The sequence below is a fragment of the Alosa sapidissima genome, chromosome 24 (assembly GCF_018492685.1).
Source record: "Alosa sapidissima isolate fAloSap1 chromosome 24, fAloSap1.pri, whole genome shotgun sequence".
In the NCBI taxonomy this organism is placed as follows: domain Eukaryota; kingdom Metazoa; phylum Chordata; class Actinopteri; order Clupeiformes; family Clupeidae; genus Alosa; species Alosa sapidissima.
In genome coordinates, this window is record NC_055980.1 from 8,593,197 (window position 1) to 8,611,172 (window position 17,976).

Genomic DNA, 17,976 nt, shown 5'->3' on the forward strand with positions numbered 1-17,976 from the left:
AGGATCAGTGGCAGATTATCTCCATGTTGCTGGCTCACTGATAAAGCGCTCGTTGCGAGGGTACAGTTGTGGGGGCTCAAGGCTGTGGCTGTGCTTTAATAAGGCATCTCTTGCTTTCGAAAAACAGTCTCTCTCTCTATCTCTCTCAGACACACACACAAACACATTACACACACACTCTCTCTCTCTCTCTCTCTCTCTCTCTCTCTCTCTCTGTCTCACACACACACACACACATACACACACACTTTTTCATCCCTCTTTGTGTTTAGTTAACATCAGTCATCACACTGTGAGTGAAATGGTTGAGTCAAAGTGGATTCTCTCTCTATCCTACTCTCTCTCTCTGCACAAATCTGGATCTGCACTTGTGTAAATTACCAGGGCCACTCCACCCTTGTTAACCACGGACAAATAACCACGAGGTAGTCCCACCCAGAGTGACTGGAACCTGCATTTATCCGTGACGCTGTCTGTAATCCAGATCTCTAAAAATGCTCCAGTCTTCTCTGGTCTGGCTGTGACTCTCTGGTTTGGGCTGACACAATGGGGGTCCCCGTCAGCCAACCAAAAGCTCTGAGTCAGCGCTGGGACTGCCGACCATCCTGTCACCTCTGATCTAAGGCCACTCTCCATCATGGCAGAAATCATAACACAATTGCTCAATGATTTTGGAAACATATATCCATATTTCTAAACTTTCATAAAATGAAACAGAAAAAGATAAAACAAAAATAAATATACATAACAGCTTTACAATGGTTGCCACTGTAATGGAAAGGATGTGCTGGATCTATAACTACAACAACAACAACACATTACATGTATATAGCACTTTTCACGACACTCATAAGCGCTTCACTGGGAAGGGGGAACCTCACTAACCACCAACCACCACCAATGTGTAGCACTCCCCTAGGTGATGCACGGCAACCATTATGTGCCAGAACGCTCACCACACACCAGCTTGAAGTGGAGAATGAGGGAGTGAATGAGCCAATTACACTGGGGGCAGATTGGGGCAGCCATGGCCTACTGGTTAGCACTTAACCGGAAGGGTTGCCGGTTCGAACCCCGACCAGTAGGCACGGCTGAAGTGCCCTTGAGCAAGGCACCTAACCTCTCACTGCTCCCCGAGCGCCACTGTTGTTGCAGGCAGGGATTAGTGTGTGCTTCACCTCACTGTGTGTTCACTGTGTGCTTAGTGTGTTTCACTAATTCACGGATTGGGATAAATGCAGAGACCAAATTTCCCTCACGGGATCAAAAGAGTATATATACTATACTTATACTTGAATGAGCCAGGTTGGGAATTTAGCCAGGACACCGGGGAATCCCCTACTCTTTGCGATAAGTGCCATGCAATCTTTAATGATCACAGTGAATCAGGACCTCGGTTTACCGTCTCATCCAAAGGAGGGCATTTCCTACAGTACAGTACCCCGTCACTGCACTGGGGCATTGGAATTGATCTTTTTTAGCATTTTGCAACATAATCATTGTATCTTGATTATGTTGTTTTCATAATTGTTGCAAGTCATAATCAAAATTGAAATTTGATTTGATTACTGTAATGACACAGTCTTTGTTCACTGCTATCACTGGGAGTACAACTGGTGGCCAGAGGGATGGAGGTTTAAAAATGAGATTAAGACGTTTTCCAAGAATCACTTTCAAAAACAGAATTAAACAAGAAAGAAAATGAGCGAAAAACCCCACTAGACAGATTGATGCATGTGAGTGACGTTTAATTTGGTCTTAGCACCACTGAGCTCTGGTTTTAATCTTTCTCTGCAGCTCGAGGACAGATGTGGTAATTTGTGTTAGCTGAAGTAAACTGTCACAAAGTTTTCCTGGAGGTCAGCAGAAATTCTTCGGCTTGAATGTTTAGCCTGTTTTTTTTTCACCTGTTTTGGTCTTGGGCTTTTCATGTTTACACAGGGCCCTGCCCTCGCATCAGAGGAACGCAAGCTTATAAATGTCAAGATGAAGACTAAGCAAGACTTTAGAGCTCAGAAAGAGTGTGTGTGTGTGTGTGTGTGTGTGTGTGTGTGTGTGTGTGTGTGTGTGTGTGTGTGTGTGTGTGTGTGTGTGTGAGAGATAGAGAGAGAGAGAGAGAGAGAGAGAGAGAGAGAGAGAGAGAGAGAGAGAGAGAGAGAGAGAGAGAGAGAAAGGGAGCTTAAGTGTGCCCAGCTGTGCGGGGAAGTGCGTCTGGCTGGACAGTCTGCTTGGGCCTGCAGCCTTGATCTGCATCCAGCTGTGGAGCCCCTCCCAGGGGCTGCTTGCCGGGAACAGGGGAGCAGGGAGGGGTGAGGCGCGCGGCACGGTGTGCTGGACTGCTGCTGGCGCCCCTGTACACTTCCCACCCTTCGGCCTCTTGAGACGCTAGTGCGCTACCGCCCTAGGCGTCACGCTTTTTCTTCTATTGCCCTCAGAGGCTAACCCATTAGCTTCCGACTAGCTGGCTTCCTCTCCCTTGGTTCTCTGAGGCTATTGGCTAGCTGTGTCTGTGTGTGCTGTGGCATTTATTGGGCAAACATCTCTGAACAACTTTACTTACTTAACACTCTAAGAAGTGAAGGTCCCATAGGCAACCCATATAGCATACCCAACGTCTGATGAAGGGCTTGAGTGGGCCCGAAACGTCACGGTAATTAAACTATAACTTGGGAGCATATACTGGTGTTGCGGACTTTTTCCCCCTCTCTCCCATAGGCAACCCCATCATGTTGAAGTTGCATAGTACATAGTAGAATGTTGAAAATAGTAGAATAGTAGTACAAAGAAGGCCATAAAATTAAACTGTAGTCATTGCTTAGCGAGTTTCGTATAAGGTTCTGCTGCTACTATCTTCCATGAGTTTTGTTAGTGCCTTGTTCCAATATCTGTAAATATATGTTGTGAAGGCTTGAAAACGTGAAAATGTGTTGCTGTGCATGGGTGTACTCTGTGTTTCATCTGTTGCTTATGCTGTAAATACCAGCTGAATCTTGCTTTGCATTGCTGTTGGTAGCATTGCAGTATTTACCCTTGTCTCTCTTCTCGTTCCTCTTTGAGGGCCAAATACCTAGTGCTGTGAGAGGCCAGCTCTTAGCTCTGAGTCCATGATCTTATCTTCTTTGTTAAGTATTCCCTCACTGCATAAATTCCCCCCAAAAAATTCCCACCTCTCATTCTCAGACGTCTCCGAGCGAGCTCCCAGCCTCTCCCAAAACGTCTCGCCCATGTCCTCAGCAGACATGGCCGCCCCTGAGAAACTACAGAGAGAGAGAGAGAGAGTGAGAGAGAGAGAGAGAGAGTTGAACTGAGGACTTCTGTTCCTGGTGTCCTCTCCTTCCTACAGGTCAAGCCACTGATGATGACCCTCAGTGTTTTCACACAGACACACACACACACACACACACACACACACACACACACACACACACACACACACACACACACACACACACACTCTCTCTCTCTCTCCCTCCTCCCACCCTCCCTCTCTCCTGTGGCTGTCTGCGATTCATCTCCCAGACGTTACACGGACCATTGCTGTTGTTTTTTGGGGGGCAGATGACTTCTGATTGCAGGACTGCTGTGGAAATGGCCCATGACTCACAAATCTATTTATACAGTCTGGAGAATGGGGGGAAAACACCAATCCACAGGCTTTATTACACCGCTCTGTTGACACAGCGAGGAGGAGGAGGAGGAGGAGAACAAGGAGGAAGAGGAGGAGAGGGGGTAGCACTGTTGTGGAAGTTCTTAGCCTCAAGGGTGCTAGGAACAGCTAGGATGGTTGGTGTACCTTTGTCATCGTAGCCCTTGTGTGTTTCCATGTGGTGAAGGCACAACACACCAAGCCCGTCCGAAACATGAAAATGAGAAGAGCGAGCTGTAATGATATGTTGTCTGGCGTGAGGCTGTGTGTCGGACCATTGTGAACATCCCCTCCTGAGAGCAACACTTAGGTTTCACAACCCAGTGGTTAGTTTTTATTTATGTCTTCCTTTGTGATGATGGTGATGTTTTTATTTCATCTTCTGATCCCCAGCGGATTTGCAGACTGTAAATTCATGCCCCAGTGCTGTTTATTACACGTTACAGAAAACACTGATGTCACATCGCATTTTATGGACTCATCTACACTGGATGTTTTACGATCTGTGTTCATCATGTCATTAGACCAGGCCCCATAGCAGACAGCAATGCTCAAATTTAATATAGTTAATTTAAACTGACTTCAGATCAGCTGCTGTTCTCTAGCCTGTTTTTGAGTTTTCTCTAGCCAGAAATTGAGCTGTAGGTCGCACAGAACAGCTGACCTCAGTGTGGTTGGTCAGTTTTAGGGTCTGTATTGTGTCAGAAGCCGACTGATCTATGTGAGCAGGCAGAGAGGAGGGGCCTTGGAGGTGGTTGTCCAAGGCACACATACACACATATACTACACACACCCACACAATCCCATAGATATACACACAACTGACCACTGAACAATGGAGCAGGCCTGTCCCTGCTTGCTGCTTGGACGCAGGCACAAAAGAACCTTTCTGCTCCGGCCTGCCAGCCGGCTGCCAGTGTTAGTGCCAGGGCCGTGCCACCACGCCACGCCACGCCACATCAGGCCGCCTCTCCGTTACAGTCACGGGCTCCAAGGGTGTCGACACAGGAGGCCTCACACACAAACTACACACACACACACTAATACACAAAACGGAGTGTGTTTGGATTAGCCAGTGGGAGGTAAATGAGCTCACTGCTGCATTTTGCTGTGTGTATCCCTGTGTGTGTGTGTGTGTGTGTGTGTGTGTGTGTGTGTGTGTGTCTGAGTGACAGAGAGAACACTCATGGTTGATCAGCTGAACACACAGTAGCCATGAGTAATTGAACATCGCTTTGATACACAAATGACTCCTCAGTCTGTGCTTAATCCAGGAAGCTGAGTGGCTGGAGACCGCGGGTGTGGTTCCCCCTACTCTCCACAGACTCACTTAACATGCTAAATAAATGCAGCCTCTGGTTAGCAAAATGCCAAAATGCAAAATGCTTTATCTGAAGTAGAGAAAGAGAAAGAGAGAGAGAGAGGAATTTCCTATATCTGTGTTCTCTGTGTGTGTGTCTGCCTGCCACATGAACCGACTGTGGATTCACCAGCCTCTGGAGAGGAACCATGCTAAAGGCTAAGAAACGCTAGCTGTGTTTCTAGGAGAGCTTTCAAAGTAGCTGAGGCTCCAGGCTGGGCAGGATGGAGCAGCGAGGGGCTTTTGGCAGTTGCAGCCCAGTGAGAAGAAAGGGGGCATTATTCAGGGGAGGAGGGGTGGAGAAAGAGAGAGGGAGAGGGAGAAGGGAGGTGACCCAGGTCTTCTCAGGAGAGGAAGGAAATGAGGCCTTCACCCCCAGGGGCTTCGGGCAACATCAGCTCCCCCTAGCTGAGGTGTGTGTGTGTGTATATATGTGTGTGTGTGCATGTGTATGTGTGTGTGTGCATGTGTGTGTGTGTGTATGTGCATGCATGTGTGTGTGTGTGCATGTGTGTGTGTGTGTGTGTGTGTGCGCGTGCATGCATGTGTGTGTGTGTGTATGTGTAAACGTTTGAACACACAGCAGGCAGCATGGCTAGTACCAATTTCTTGTCATGTAGCCAACCACAGGGATGATATGTGAGTGTGTAGAAAACAACCAGTGTTCCCACACACACACACACACACATGCAAGTATTGTGACAGTCACGGCGCTGATGTCTTGCGGGCCTGTGACCTCGACCGAGGAGAGGAAAGGCCGTGGCATCTGTTATCATGTGCTGAAGGATATCTATTTGTTTTCCAGGGAGGATTAGAATGGATTTGTGAGAATGAAAACAATCAATGGTGTTGGCCATTGTTTGGCTTACACAGTTGTTTAAAATATCCCGTTCAAACTGGTTCAAAATGTGAATATAAAAATGTATGTGGGTTAGGAATCATCTCTTCAAGTTTTTGCCCCTGTTTGTCTTCCCGCATGATGTTTGCATTTTCGATGACATGGAAGCATACTAGCCGAAATATCGCTTTTTTTGCTTTCTTTACACTGCATTGCTGCATCGCAGTATTCACTCTCTGACTACGGTGTGACACCTGCCAAAGGCTAAATACTATGAAATCCGCTTAAATCCTTTTCTGTGTTCAACGGTATACAGTAAATACTTGGTGCAGTAGCAGCTCATTGTCAACTAAAGGGGAAGAGAATGATAGGTTGACGTTAGAGAAAAAAATGAAAGGTTCCAAGCGTGTACGAGCTTAAGTGGATTACCCTGGCACCGAAGAAAATACATAACCCAGACGCTACCTTTGTTATCGTCTGACACACTGCCTTCTGCCGTGTCGCCTAAAAACATGTCAGCTCACTGAAGTGTCCCAAGCCACTCTCTAGTCACGTTATGCTGAGAAGACACTTTATTTATTTCCTCCAGGTTATTGTCATACAGAGTTTTGGGAATCATTATAAGACTAGAACGCTAGAAAATACTTTCCTAAGGCTCAGTGCTAACATTTTGGTAACACTCAAAGCATGCAGGAAGGAATTAAGATGTTTTGAATTTGTTTAAAAAGACCTCTGCCGGGCAAAACGTCCAGTCCACAAACATTCCAGTCAGTGCAGTCAACATCCCAGTCGCTGAACTTAAGCCTAAAGCTGTAGCAGGCGAGTGTTGAAGTTATTACATACCTGAGTGCTGAGTGATCTCTTCTGTGGGCAGTCCTCTGAGGACAGGTCTGGACATCTGAGTACTCAAAGACTAGTGGAATTTATTTTAGCCCAGAGGACAACATATGCTAGTCATAACAATATTATTACTATTATTATTATTATTGTATTATTAACCTGACCTCAAACAGAAGCCTGGTTATGATCAGCAGTAGCCCTACTGACATATTCAAGAACTTGACCACGGGGCAGTAGATATTAGAGGCAGAAAGTAGAGCTGCTGAGACTGACATTACTGAAAAACTTCAAATCAGAGCACAGGTTATTTCCCAGAGGACGGTGTCAATTCATGGCATACATTTACACATTGGAAAACATTTGCACCTTTCATTAGGCCTTGGAAAAGAGATGTTGTTTTCAATATCACATTGGAACACAACATGTTAGTTTGACATTGGTCTATTGGGTACCCATTCCCTGTCATGGATTCTTTGTGTCTGTTGTTAGCCACCTCTGTCACCTCTTCCTCACTTTGTTATCACTTTGGTGTCAAGGAAGTTGCTAAAGTTTCTGACTGGGTTAGCTGAGTCAGGAGGGTGCCTCAGTAACTGCGGAATGCTCTTCACATGAGTCACACAGCATGTGTTAGGCCTTGTTCTCCAGTCTTGATCTAGGCCTCAGGCTTTACAGATAAGAGTATTTGTAGAAAAAAGATATGATATGTTTCTAAAAATCAAAATCCTTATTTGCTCACCTGTTTTTCTTGTCAACCTTGTCTGTCCCACTCAGGTTTGAAAAGGGCCGCATCTACAGCTACATCGGGGAGGTAGTGGTGTCGGTCAACCCCTACCGTGCCATGAACATCTATGGCCGCGACACGATCGAGCAGTACAAGGGCCGGGAGCTGTACGAGCGCCCGCCACACCTGTTCGCCATCGCAGACGCGGCCTACAAAGCCATGAAGAGGAGGAACAAGGACACCTGTATTGTCATCTCAGGTAGGACTCAGACTCTAAAGGCGTATTCACTCTCTTGTTGTTTACACGCCTGTAAAATGCCGTTAGGATCTCTCATTTTCAGAAATATTCTAGACAAGGGGCACTGTTTCCCACACAAAGAAAGAATAAAGACTAAAATGAGATATGAGGGAACTTTTAGATGCTTTCAGAGCCAAGAGTTTGCTGTTAGCTGGTACTTTTCTGTCACAGTGGACGTTGCAATGATACTTACAGAGTGAATGATTGAGAGACTTTTATAGCGTTTGATGTTTGTCCATGGTTTGGTCAGGTTCTATCCTGTTCAAACAGGATGTAAATTCCACCTCCTGATCATAATTGCATCAGGTAGCTTTAATATAATGTTTTCCTCAGGCCAACCAGAATCTCCACGTGAAATACCTTTTTCACACAGATCCATTGTTCACCTCTCAGAAAGTTAATGAATAGCCAATTTATTGGTCTTGGGGCAAAACAATATGTTGTCTCCTCAGTTCAGCACTTCATGTTAGACATTATCTGTGAGTTGTTTTGCATGGAGGCTTGTCACTAGACCTCTGCATTCCTCAGTCTGTTCCGTGTGAAATATCTGTGGTGTGGTCAGGCAGCTGGTCTCTGAACTGATGTAAGGTCTCCTCTATCTGGGGCTGGGCTGCTATGAGAACAACTCACACAAAAACATCAGCAACAAATGACCTCTCTGTTTCCCAAGCCTTTGTTCGAATCGAAATATTCAATCTGTGGTTGCTTTCTTTGCATAGCAGTTTAACTGTGTCACTCTTTGACATGGGGATGTTTTTATACTGTCTCGGGGAGTTTGACATTTGTGTGTTTTTTAGGCGGGGCGCATGCTCGCTGCAAAGGGAAATTAATTTTAAGCTATTTACAGTCGGGTTTCCAGCAGAAGACATTCAATTTAGAGGGCTCAAAGCGAACACTGATGGCCGTCCAACCAGCGACCACAAGTTCTGACTGCATTGCTCAAATATTTGCTTAGCGAAGCACCATCTAGTGGCAGAAGCGCTGCAATGTTGTGACATGCTCGTCCAGCAAATCCATGCTCCTGTCAAAGCAATGTGACAAACTACAGAGTCATATTACCTGGCAAGCCAGCATGTCACAAACTCTAACTTCACCCTGTCGCTGATGCTTTGGTCTTGCTGTAACATAAATGTTTATTCAGAGTCGGTTTAACTTAAAGCTGCAGTTGGCAAGTCTGACAGATTGAGGGGATTTAGCCAAAATTTTGAATGTTTACAACTCTCATGCCCCTCCCCCACTACCACCGAGCACCCTCTCATCGACTTTGTGCTCGTCAGTGCGCACCAGACTGCACCAGACTGTGATTGACAGTCAGATCTCACACAGCCCTGCTCTGATTGGACCAGAAGAACCGGGAGCTGTGGATTTTTGCAAAAACATAACAGGTTCTAGGTGGAGGTAGAAGTGCGTTTTTTTTCTGTCGGAGCATAGTGTCGGTTTCAGTGAATATGATCAAAAAAATCTTGCCAACTGCAGCTTTAATGTAGGCCACACCATAACCCGCCCTGTTCTTAATAACAGTCAAAATGACTGTTCTTAATAACAGTCAAAATGACTGATAGGCTCATATTGCGCTCCATAATAGAGATGCTTATCATGCTGTGTGTGAAATGTGGGTTGTAAAGATAACAGGTTCGTATGGCGTGTTTGATTGTGGTGTTTTATGTTCTTATGTTGCAGGGGAGAGTGGTGCTGGAAAGACTGAGGCCAGCAAATACATCATGCAATACATCGCTGCTATCACCAACCCCAACCAAAGAGCAGAGGTGGAGAGGTGAGTGAGTGTGTGTGTGTGTGTGTGTGTGTGTGTGTGTGTGTGTGTGTGTGTGTGTGTGTGTGTGTATGTGTATGTGTGTGTGTGTGTGTGTGTGTGTGTGTGTTGGTTCCCAAATAAATATGACCTTCTCTGTTTACTGCACAGCAATAAAATGACTGGAACCGTGGCTCACTGAACATCTGGTCCAAAGACATCTTGGTCACTGGTCAACACCACAATAAAAGAATAGATAGATAGATAGATAGATACTTTATTGATCCCCAAGGGGAAATTCAAGACAGTATCATACAGTATCAAGACAGTATCAATAGACAGTATCCACCATCAGGCCTTAACAGTATGCCTTTATATTCTCTCCACCGGCATTTGTCAATACAAACATCTAAATTCAATTCAAGTGAGGTGTGTGTGTGTGTGTGTGTGTGTGTGTGTGTGTGTGTGTGTGTGTGTTGTTGAAATGGGTTGTTGTGTATGAAATAAATAAAAAAGCAGAGGTGAGACTCTGAGAGGTGAGAGAAATTCCAGGCTGAGCAGAAGCAGCAAATCCAATAGATTAGCTCCCCTTCATTTATTTTCAAACATGAATGAATCAGATCCCTTCCAGAACAGACATACTCTCTCTCTCCCTCTCTCTCTCTCTCTTTCTCTCTCTCCTTCTCTCTCCCTCTTTTACTCTCACTTCATCACCGTGGCTTCAAAAGCAGGCTTTGAAGCCAGTACGCCCTCTCAAGTGACAGAAATACCCTGCTTGCAGCGACAGTATTGTGAGGATTTGCAAAAGAACTAAACATCATAAGCATTCTTCAGAGCGCTCGCCCCATCAAAGACCAGGAAAGAATGGCTATTCGGGAGCCAGCCGGGGGATTGAAGCCGAAGTTACGGAAGTGTTTTTCTTTTTCAATGCAAGTTAAAGGGAATGTTACATCCCGGGGAGCTCAAAGGAGAATGGTACTAATAAGTAGTGAAATGTAGGCCAGTCTCTGACAGTAGCGAAATTGGAGAAGCCTGAGCGTTGTGCAGACAAGTGTTGGAGAGGCTTCCTGCCGTGCAACGTTCAAGTTCCAAGTTCCAGATTCAAGATTCAAGATCCAAGATCCAAGATCCAAGATCCAAGATTCCAGATCTAAGATTCAAGATTCAAAATTCCAGATTCAAAATAATAGCAACAACTCCCGACTTTATGCTTTCATCTCTACACACACACAGTGCACTGTGATGGAGTCCTCTGTGTTGAGGATAATCTAGCGCAGTGCAAGCAGAACCCTGTTTAAATCAGATCATCTGGCCCGCATGAGCAGAGATGGGCCGCTTGATGTTGGTTTCGCCTCATGGCCCATGTGTGGGTGTGTCAGTACAAAGGGAGTGCTCTGTGTGCTTGTTGGGATCAGATGATTGCTTCTGCTCATGGCTTCTCAGCAGCTGTTGCCACGTCAAATGGAGGGAGAGATGGAGAAAGGGAGAGAAGGGGGTATCATGGACAGAGAGAGAGAGATGGATAAAGAGGGAGAGGGGGGTATCATGGACAGAGAGAGAAAGAGAGAGGGAGAAAGGGAGAGAAGGGGGTATCATGGACAGATAGAGAGAGAGAGAGAGAGACAGATGGTGAAAGGGGGAGAGGGTGGTATCATGGAAAGAGAGATAGAGAGAGGGAGAAAGGGTGAGAGGGGGTATAATGGAGAGAGAGAGAGAGAAAGATGATGAAAGGGGGAGAGGGGGGTATCATGGAGAGAGAGAGAGAGAGAGAGAGAGAGAGAGAGAGAGAGAGAGATAGATAAAGGGGGAGAGGGTGTATCCTGGAGTTGATAGACTCTGTAATGACTTTTGCTGCAGGCCAAGTTTTAGGAGTAGAGTGAGCACGTGTCTTCTGAGGACGTGGGACAGCGTGTTAGTAAAGGGTGTCTCAGGCCGGCTCATAACGGACCCGTGACTGGTGCACCGCTGCGGGCAGGAAGCACGCACTACTGGAGGTCACAGAGCAGAGATTTATGGGTAGGCTCAAGTGTGGGCCGGGGTCAGAGAGAGAGCAGGACGAGGGCAGAACTGTTTGAGGGAGAGAGGCTGATTTATTCCGCTCTCATACACACACACACACACACACACACAGACTCACTTTCTATCTCTGTCTCTCCACTCAGACACATACACACTCAGATAGATAGATAGATAGATACTTCTCTATCACTATCCCCAAGGGGAAATTCAGGAAAATTCACTCTCTATCACTGTCTCGCTGACTCTCTCTCTCTCTCTCTCACACACACACACACACACACCCTAACTCTCATGCATGTGGCTCTAACATTTAGCCGCTGGAAACGTTTAGGGTCTCCCGAGGTGACACAGATTGTGTGACTAGCGCTACACTCACGCCTGCTTTGGTGCAGCTGAGAGCTCAGGGTTGGATCAAGCACACCCCTAACTCCAGGCCTTCCAGATGTGTCTTTGCTTTTTTAATTTGTAATGTTTTTCATTATTGTTGTGTTAGAACTTCCTCTCATCCTTTGTTTCTCATTAGAGGTTGTTTGTTTCTTCACTTTTAACTTAAGCCAGTAAATACCTAGCTGTCATGTGGGTTTGCTGGTTCAATCAGCTGATCAGTGTGTGCCCTAATCTGGCTCGACACATTGTCCTTATGTGAGATGCCTACTGCTAATCACAGATTTAAGCCTGTACCAATGCTAAAATCGCAGAGATGTGTGTGCTGTCTGAGGGGTTGAATGCACTGCAAATGTTGACTGATCTGTTTGGTTTGTCTGTCCTGTTCAGGGTGAAAAACATGCTGCTGAAGTCCAACTGTGTTCTGGAGGCTTTCGGTAACGCCAAGACCAACCGCAACGACAACTCTAGCCGCTTCGGCAAGTACATGGACATCAACTTTGACTTCAAAGGGGACCCCATCGGCGGCCACATCAACAACTACCTGCTGGAGAAGGTAGGGGGCGCCAAAGAGCAGTCAGGAGATTTTGAGGTGGGGGGGGGGGTCGTCTCCTGACTTCAATAGATTCCGCAGCAGACCGTTAGCGGTGCTCACGCAGAGTCAGCTGAAGCCCAATTACGTTATGCACATGTTTGTTTGTCAGCTCATATGAACGGGGCGTGTCTGTGTACAACTTTCTGTGCTCAGCAGAAGCATACCTGACTGAATGTGTGGTCCTATTGTGTGGTGTGTCACGTGATGTTTGTTCATGTGATATTTGTGTTGGATAATATCACATGCCCATTCATCATGTCCTTATGCATTGCTTTTGAAGGGTTTACATTTAGCCAATACGGCAATTAGCTCAAGCATCAATAAGTGCTTCACTAACATTTCTCATTTTATTTCAGTCGAGAGTCATCTTCCAGCAGGAAGGCGAGAGAAGCTTTCACTCTTTCTACCAGGTCAGTTTACTGACCTTCTTTGTAGTTTGCTTGTTTTAGACATATTTCCCATATTTATTTTCTGACTTATTTACCATATTTATTTTTGTCATGTCATGCCATGTTTGTGTGCTGGGCAGCTGGTGAAGGGAGCTCCAGATTCTCTACTGCGCTCTCTGCACATCCAGAAGGACTCCACTGCCTACAGCTACATTAAAGTCGGTGGACAGGTCAAGGTACGACCACTCTCCACGTGTCCTCTTCCTCATTTCAGTTTATCACTCTGTTTGTTTCATCCTTCACCCAGTGTACCCGAGAAAGTTCATCAAAGAGCACAATCCACAATATAATAATATAATAATATGATGAGATATTATCTAATTAAAACCCAGCCATGAAGTGTGTCATGACCTGTTATGACTGTAGATAAGACTATAAAAGAGCAAAGAAATCCCCTTTGACAGATAAGACAAAGTTATAAAAAAAGATCACCCTTAGGCAATTCATATTCCCATCTGTTTAAGTCAGGATTTTTGGAGGTTGAAGCTGTCTTCATCTTTGGCGAATGAGAACTTGGTCTGGACATGCTGCAGATTCACTTACCCATATCACTGGCCCTTTGCTGCCCATGGGTTATTGGGTAGTGTGAGGTCACACCCATATAACATTTTTGCATGAGAAGAAACCCACACATTTTCATGGCAAATGGAACTCATGCAGCCGTGTTGAGTTTGTGTGGCAGCGTTATGTAAGCTGTGCACAACCTAAGGCAAATTCAGAAGCAGCCCCTAAGCCCTGGCGTGGTTCAGGGCTTAAGCCTGACGAGTTAAACCTCTCACCCATTTACATACACCCACTTTTCTCTCTCTCACTCACTCCCTCTCTCTCTCTCTGTCTCCCTTTCTCTCTGTCTCTCTCTCACTTTCTCCCCTTTCTCTGTGTCTCTCTCTCTGTCTCTCTCTCTTTCTCCTCTCTCACTTCCTCTCTCTCTCTGTCTCTCTCTCTCTTTCTCCCCTTCTCTCTCTCACGTGCACTTTTTGCACACTATGCAAATGAAGACGACAAAAACACATTTACAGCAAACAACACGCACAAACGACGTCATGGAATGGCGTGGTGGCGGGCGGCCGCGGCAGCTGCGTGAGCAGGCGTGTCAGGAACACCCTGTGCTTCCTGTGTATTTGGACCTGGACCTCCGCCACACTCGCACTCACACTCTCTCGCGTCCCTCTTTTCCAAAACAGTGGTTCCCGCTGTACGAACAAGCCTCGTTTGGCAGTAAAAAGTTTCGGCGTCGCAGTGTGGGATTAATTAGCGGCATCTCCCTCTGTCTCTCGTCGCCTCTTTTCTTGGCAGTTGCTGTGTGTCTGTGTGTAAGTGTGTGTGTGAGTGTGTGTGTGTGTGTGTGTGTGTGTGTGCATGTGTGTGCGTGCGTGCGTGCGTGCGTGCGTGCGTGCGTGTGTGTGTGTGTGTGAGTGTGTGTGTGTGTGTGTAAATGTCTGGCTGCTGAGTCAGCTCTCTCTTTGCCGGTCTCTTGATTGCAGACCTATAAAAAACACTGGGCCTCAATCAGTGCCACCAGTGTGGGGCAGTCTGGCACTCTGAGGCTCAGAGAGCTGAAACATGAAAACGTCTCTCACACGCCTTAATAAGGCTCCATAAATGCCCAGCAAGATGGCACTCAGCCATTTTATTCATCCTAGAAGGCAGTTTAGCATTTCTGTGTGCTGTCTGGTAGTATCGCTCAGGGAACACAGACACTGTTAAAACGCAGTACCTCCCTACACTTTGATTGTCTTTATGGGAGAAGATGAGAGTAAACACTGCCTGGTGTGTGTGTGTGTGTATGTGTGTGTGTGTGTGTGAGAGATACTTGAAATGCTTTATGGTTAACCCCCCCCCCCCCTCTCTCTCTTTCTCAGTCATCCATTAATGATGGTGCTGATTTCAAAGCTGTGGCCGACGCCATGAAGGTGATTGGTTTCACAGCGGAAGAGATCCAAACCGTTTACAAAATCCTGGCTGCCATCATTCATCTGGTAAACCAATGCTTCAGTGCTTCACTGTCCACACATGCCACATGTCCTATTCACCCACATGGAGGGGAGGGGGCAGAGTCATGATGGGTCATCTTGGTCCAGGTGTCATTCACCCACAGAGTGGGCATACTGATCTGAGATGTAATGGGCATTTAAGTCATTCAGTGAAATGTCAGTGGAATGACACACAAGCAGGGATCCCAGATTTCTGATGCTTCGTAACGCCAAAGAGCGTGACGATTCCTGTGTTCTGTCTCCAGGGCAACCTGAAGTTCGGCACAGACGGCGACGTGACGCTGATCGAGACCTCCAAGCTGGTGGCCATCCTGGGCGACCTGCTGTCCACCAAAGAGGAGAACGTGGAGAAGGCGCTGCTCTACCGCACCGTGGCCACTGGCCGAGATGTCATCGACAAGCAGCACACGGCCCAGGAGGCCAGCTACGGGCGCGACGCGCTGGCCAAGGTACAGGACAGCCCTCATGGACAGCAGCAGTGTCAGTAGCTCAATTGTGAACATAATCCTCATTCTTAAATGACTCAAGCAAGACAGCCTAAATATCTAATAATATCTAATAATGCTTATCTGTAGGTATGCTATGACATCATGACAATGCTTATCACTTTTTGATAAGTAGGCTATTGTGCATTCATTACAACATTTAGATGGAATTTGTGAGGGGAATTTTTCATTTAGATGATCTCACGGGTGGTATGGGAAAAGAGCAAGAACAACAACGTCATCTCTCAATATGTGCACTGTGGAATGACCTCATGACCCTCCCCCCATCTCTATCTCTCTCTCTCAGGCCATTTATGAGCGTCTCTTCTGCTGGATAGTGGGGCGGATCAATGATGTCATTGAGGTGAAGAACTATGATGCCAGGGTGCATGGGAAGAACACGGTCATCGGCGTGCTGGACATCTATGGCTTTGAGATCTTCCAGAACAACAGGTCAGTCAGGGCTCTCTTTGCCAGTATGAGAAACAGGCCATGCTGTGGTGTCCTATTAGTTGACCTCGAAGCATAATTCTCAAAATGTGTACTTAAAGCGTAACTCCAGTGTAAAGACAACCTAAGGTGCATTAACACTGAATGGGCTTATGGTGAAAGCTAAGGTGGACAGCTAGCACGTCAAAAACCAACGACTATTTTATTCCACAGACCATGCTCAAAATGTAATTAAACTTCTGTGGTAGTGTGGTGACAATCCCTACAGACAAACCGAAGTATTGTAAACTTTGAAAGTGTACAGAGAGGTTATAACAAAACCTGTATCTGAAGGAAGCAAATTGCCTGGCTTCGAGTTCTGGTAGCGTCAAATCAGCAGGCCCCCTTAGCTTATTCTTTCTCAAAACTCCACCAATGAATGTAATTTTGGTCTCAATCAAATGTTTGAACTTGTTAACTACTATAAATAGACCCTAGGTTGTTTTCACTCCAGAGTTGCGCTTTAATACAGACAGACTCCAAAGAATTGCATATCTCTGAGCTTGACAGCTCTGTGTTTTATACTTACTTCTTTCTTTCTTTGTCTCTTTCTTTTTTTCTTTCTCTCTGTCTTTCTTTCTTTCTTTCTTTCATTCTTTCTGCCTCAGCTTTGAGCAGTTCTGTATTAACTACTGCAATGAGAAGCTGCAGCAGCTTTTCATTCAGCTGGTGCTAAAACAGGAACAAGAGGAGTACCAGCGAGAAGGCATCCCCTGGAAACATGTGAGGAGAATCTTGGTTCCACACCTAACATCACTCAAGTGATTCATTTGAAGTCAAGGGGAATAAATACATTTGATATTAATGTGGAATCTTTTGTCTCTCTCCCTCTCTTTCTACTTCCTCTCAGATCGACTACTTTAATAATCAGATCATTGTGGACCTGGTAGAGCAGCAACACAAGGGTATTTTCGCTGTCCTGGACGAGGCCTGTATGAATGTAGGCAAAGTCACAGACGAGATGTTCCTGCAGGCGCTCAACGGCAAGCTGGCCAAACATGCCCACTACAAAAGCCGAAAGGTACCACACACACACACACACACACACACACACACACACACACACACACACGCACTTGCTACACACACACATGTGTACAAGCGCACACACACACGCAAACGTACAGACACACACACATACACACAACAGGCCACAGCTAAGCAGTTGCCCTAAGATTATACCACACAAACTCAAGAAAATCACACCTCCCACACCAGCAATACAGTAATGATAATGCTCATAGGACTCCCAGGAAGCAATACTCAATACAATACGTCAGTCTCACAGACAACGTGTTCAACATCATCAGCAATACAGAAGATTACTCATACACACTGTAGGTATGTGGAAGTGCTCCTCATCACACACACACAGACCTTGGAATTTGGAAACCACTGGGGGCAGAAGCACAGAAGAACATTTGATTTTATGGAATGTCCCTATGTAACTCAGAGGAGCCATTTCAGTTGCTGGACACTAGGGGGAGACAGCAGTCAGGGAAGAAACGCTACCCCAATCTGACTCAACACTTTGCTGCAGGTGATGTCACTTGTGACCAATGAGAGTCATTGAGACCGGTGTCCCACTGCCTTGGCGTTAGGCTCCACAGTGCGAGAGCAAAATGTCTATATGTGTGAAGGGGTAATACTGATTAAACCATAAAGAAGTCTGAGAAGGAGAGCGAGAGAGGAGCAAGTGAGAGAGAGAGAGATAGAAAAAAGAGAGAGGGAGGGGGCAGTTGACAGAGAGAGAGAGAGAGATAGAGAGAGCGAGAGAGAGAGAGAGCAAACATCAACAGGCGGGATGAAAAAGCTTGAGGCAGAGACGCGTTGACCACCACTATTTATCTCTCAGTTCCTTGAATGCCCAGATACCTGGAATGCTCCCCAGGCTCGCTGTTGTCGTCGTTGTTGTTCTGGGAACGTGCTCAGCAGTTTGCCTTAGTCACCGTGCCGTCCGGTCCAGTGAGGGGGCGCATGGTTGTGCCGTGCTGTTCAGCAGTGTGATTATGGCCGAGCTCAGGAGACACAGTGCTGCAGGACCACACCTCTGCTCCACCGGACAGACAGACTGCCCATCATTTTAACACTACACTGACCAGAGAGAG

The 17,976-nt window shown here is 46.3% G+C and overlaps 1 protein-coding gene across 1 annotated transcript in view; it reads left to right on the top strand.

The window, feature by feature from the left end:
- Positions 1 to 17,976, top strand: part of myo1d (myosin 1D) — a 98,655-nt gene that overhangs the window by 13,933 nt on the left and 66,746 nt on the right. Inside the window, exons 2-11 of the mRNA XM_042082503.1 lie at positions 7,456 to 7,664; positions 9,384 to 9,477; positions 12,247 to 12,412; positions 12,808 to 12,861; positions 12,981 to 13,076; positions 14,763 to 14,879; positions 15,140 to 15,343; positions 15,687 to 15,832; positions 16,477 to 16,591; positions 16,719 to 16,889. Coding sequence (XP_041938437.1) covers positions 7,456 to 7,664; positions 9,384 to 9,477; positions 12,247 to 12,412; positions 12,808 to 12,861; positions 12,981 to 13,076; positions 14,763 to 14,879; positions 15,140 to 15,343; positions 15,687 to 15,832; positions 16,477 to 16,591; positions 16,719 to 16,889 — 1,372 coding nt within the window. The remainder of the gene's footprint in view (positions 1 to 7,455; positions 7,665 to 9,383; positions 9,478 to 12,246; positions 12,413 to 12,807; positions 12,862 to 12,980; positions 13,077 to 14,762; positions 14,880 to 15,139; positions 15,344 to 15,686; positions 15,833 to 16,476; positions 16,592 to 16,718; positions 16,890 to 17,976) is intronic.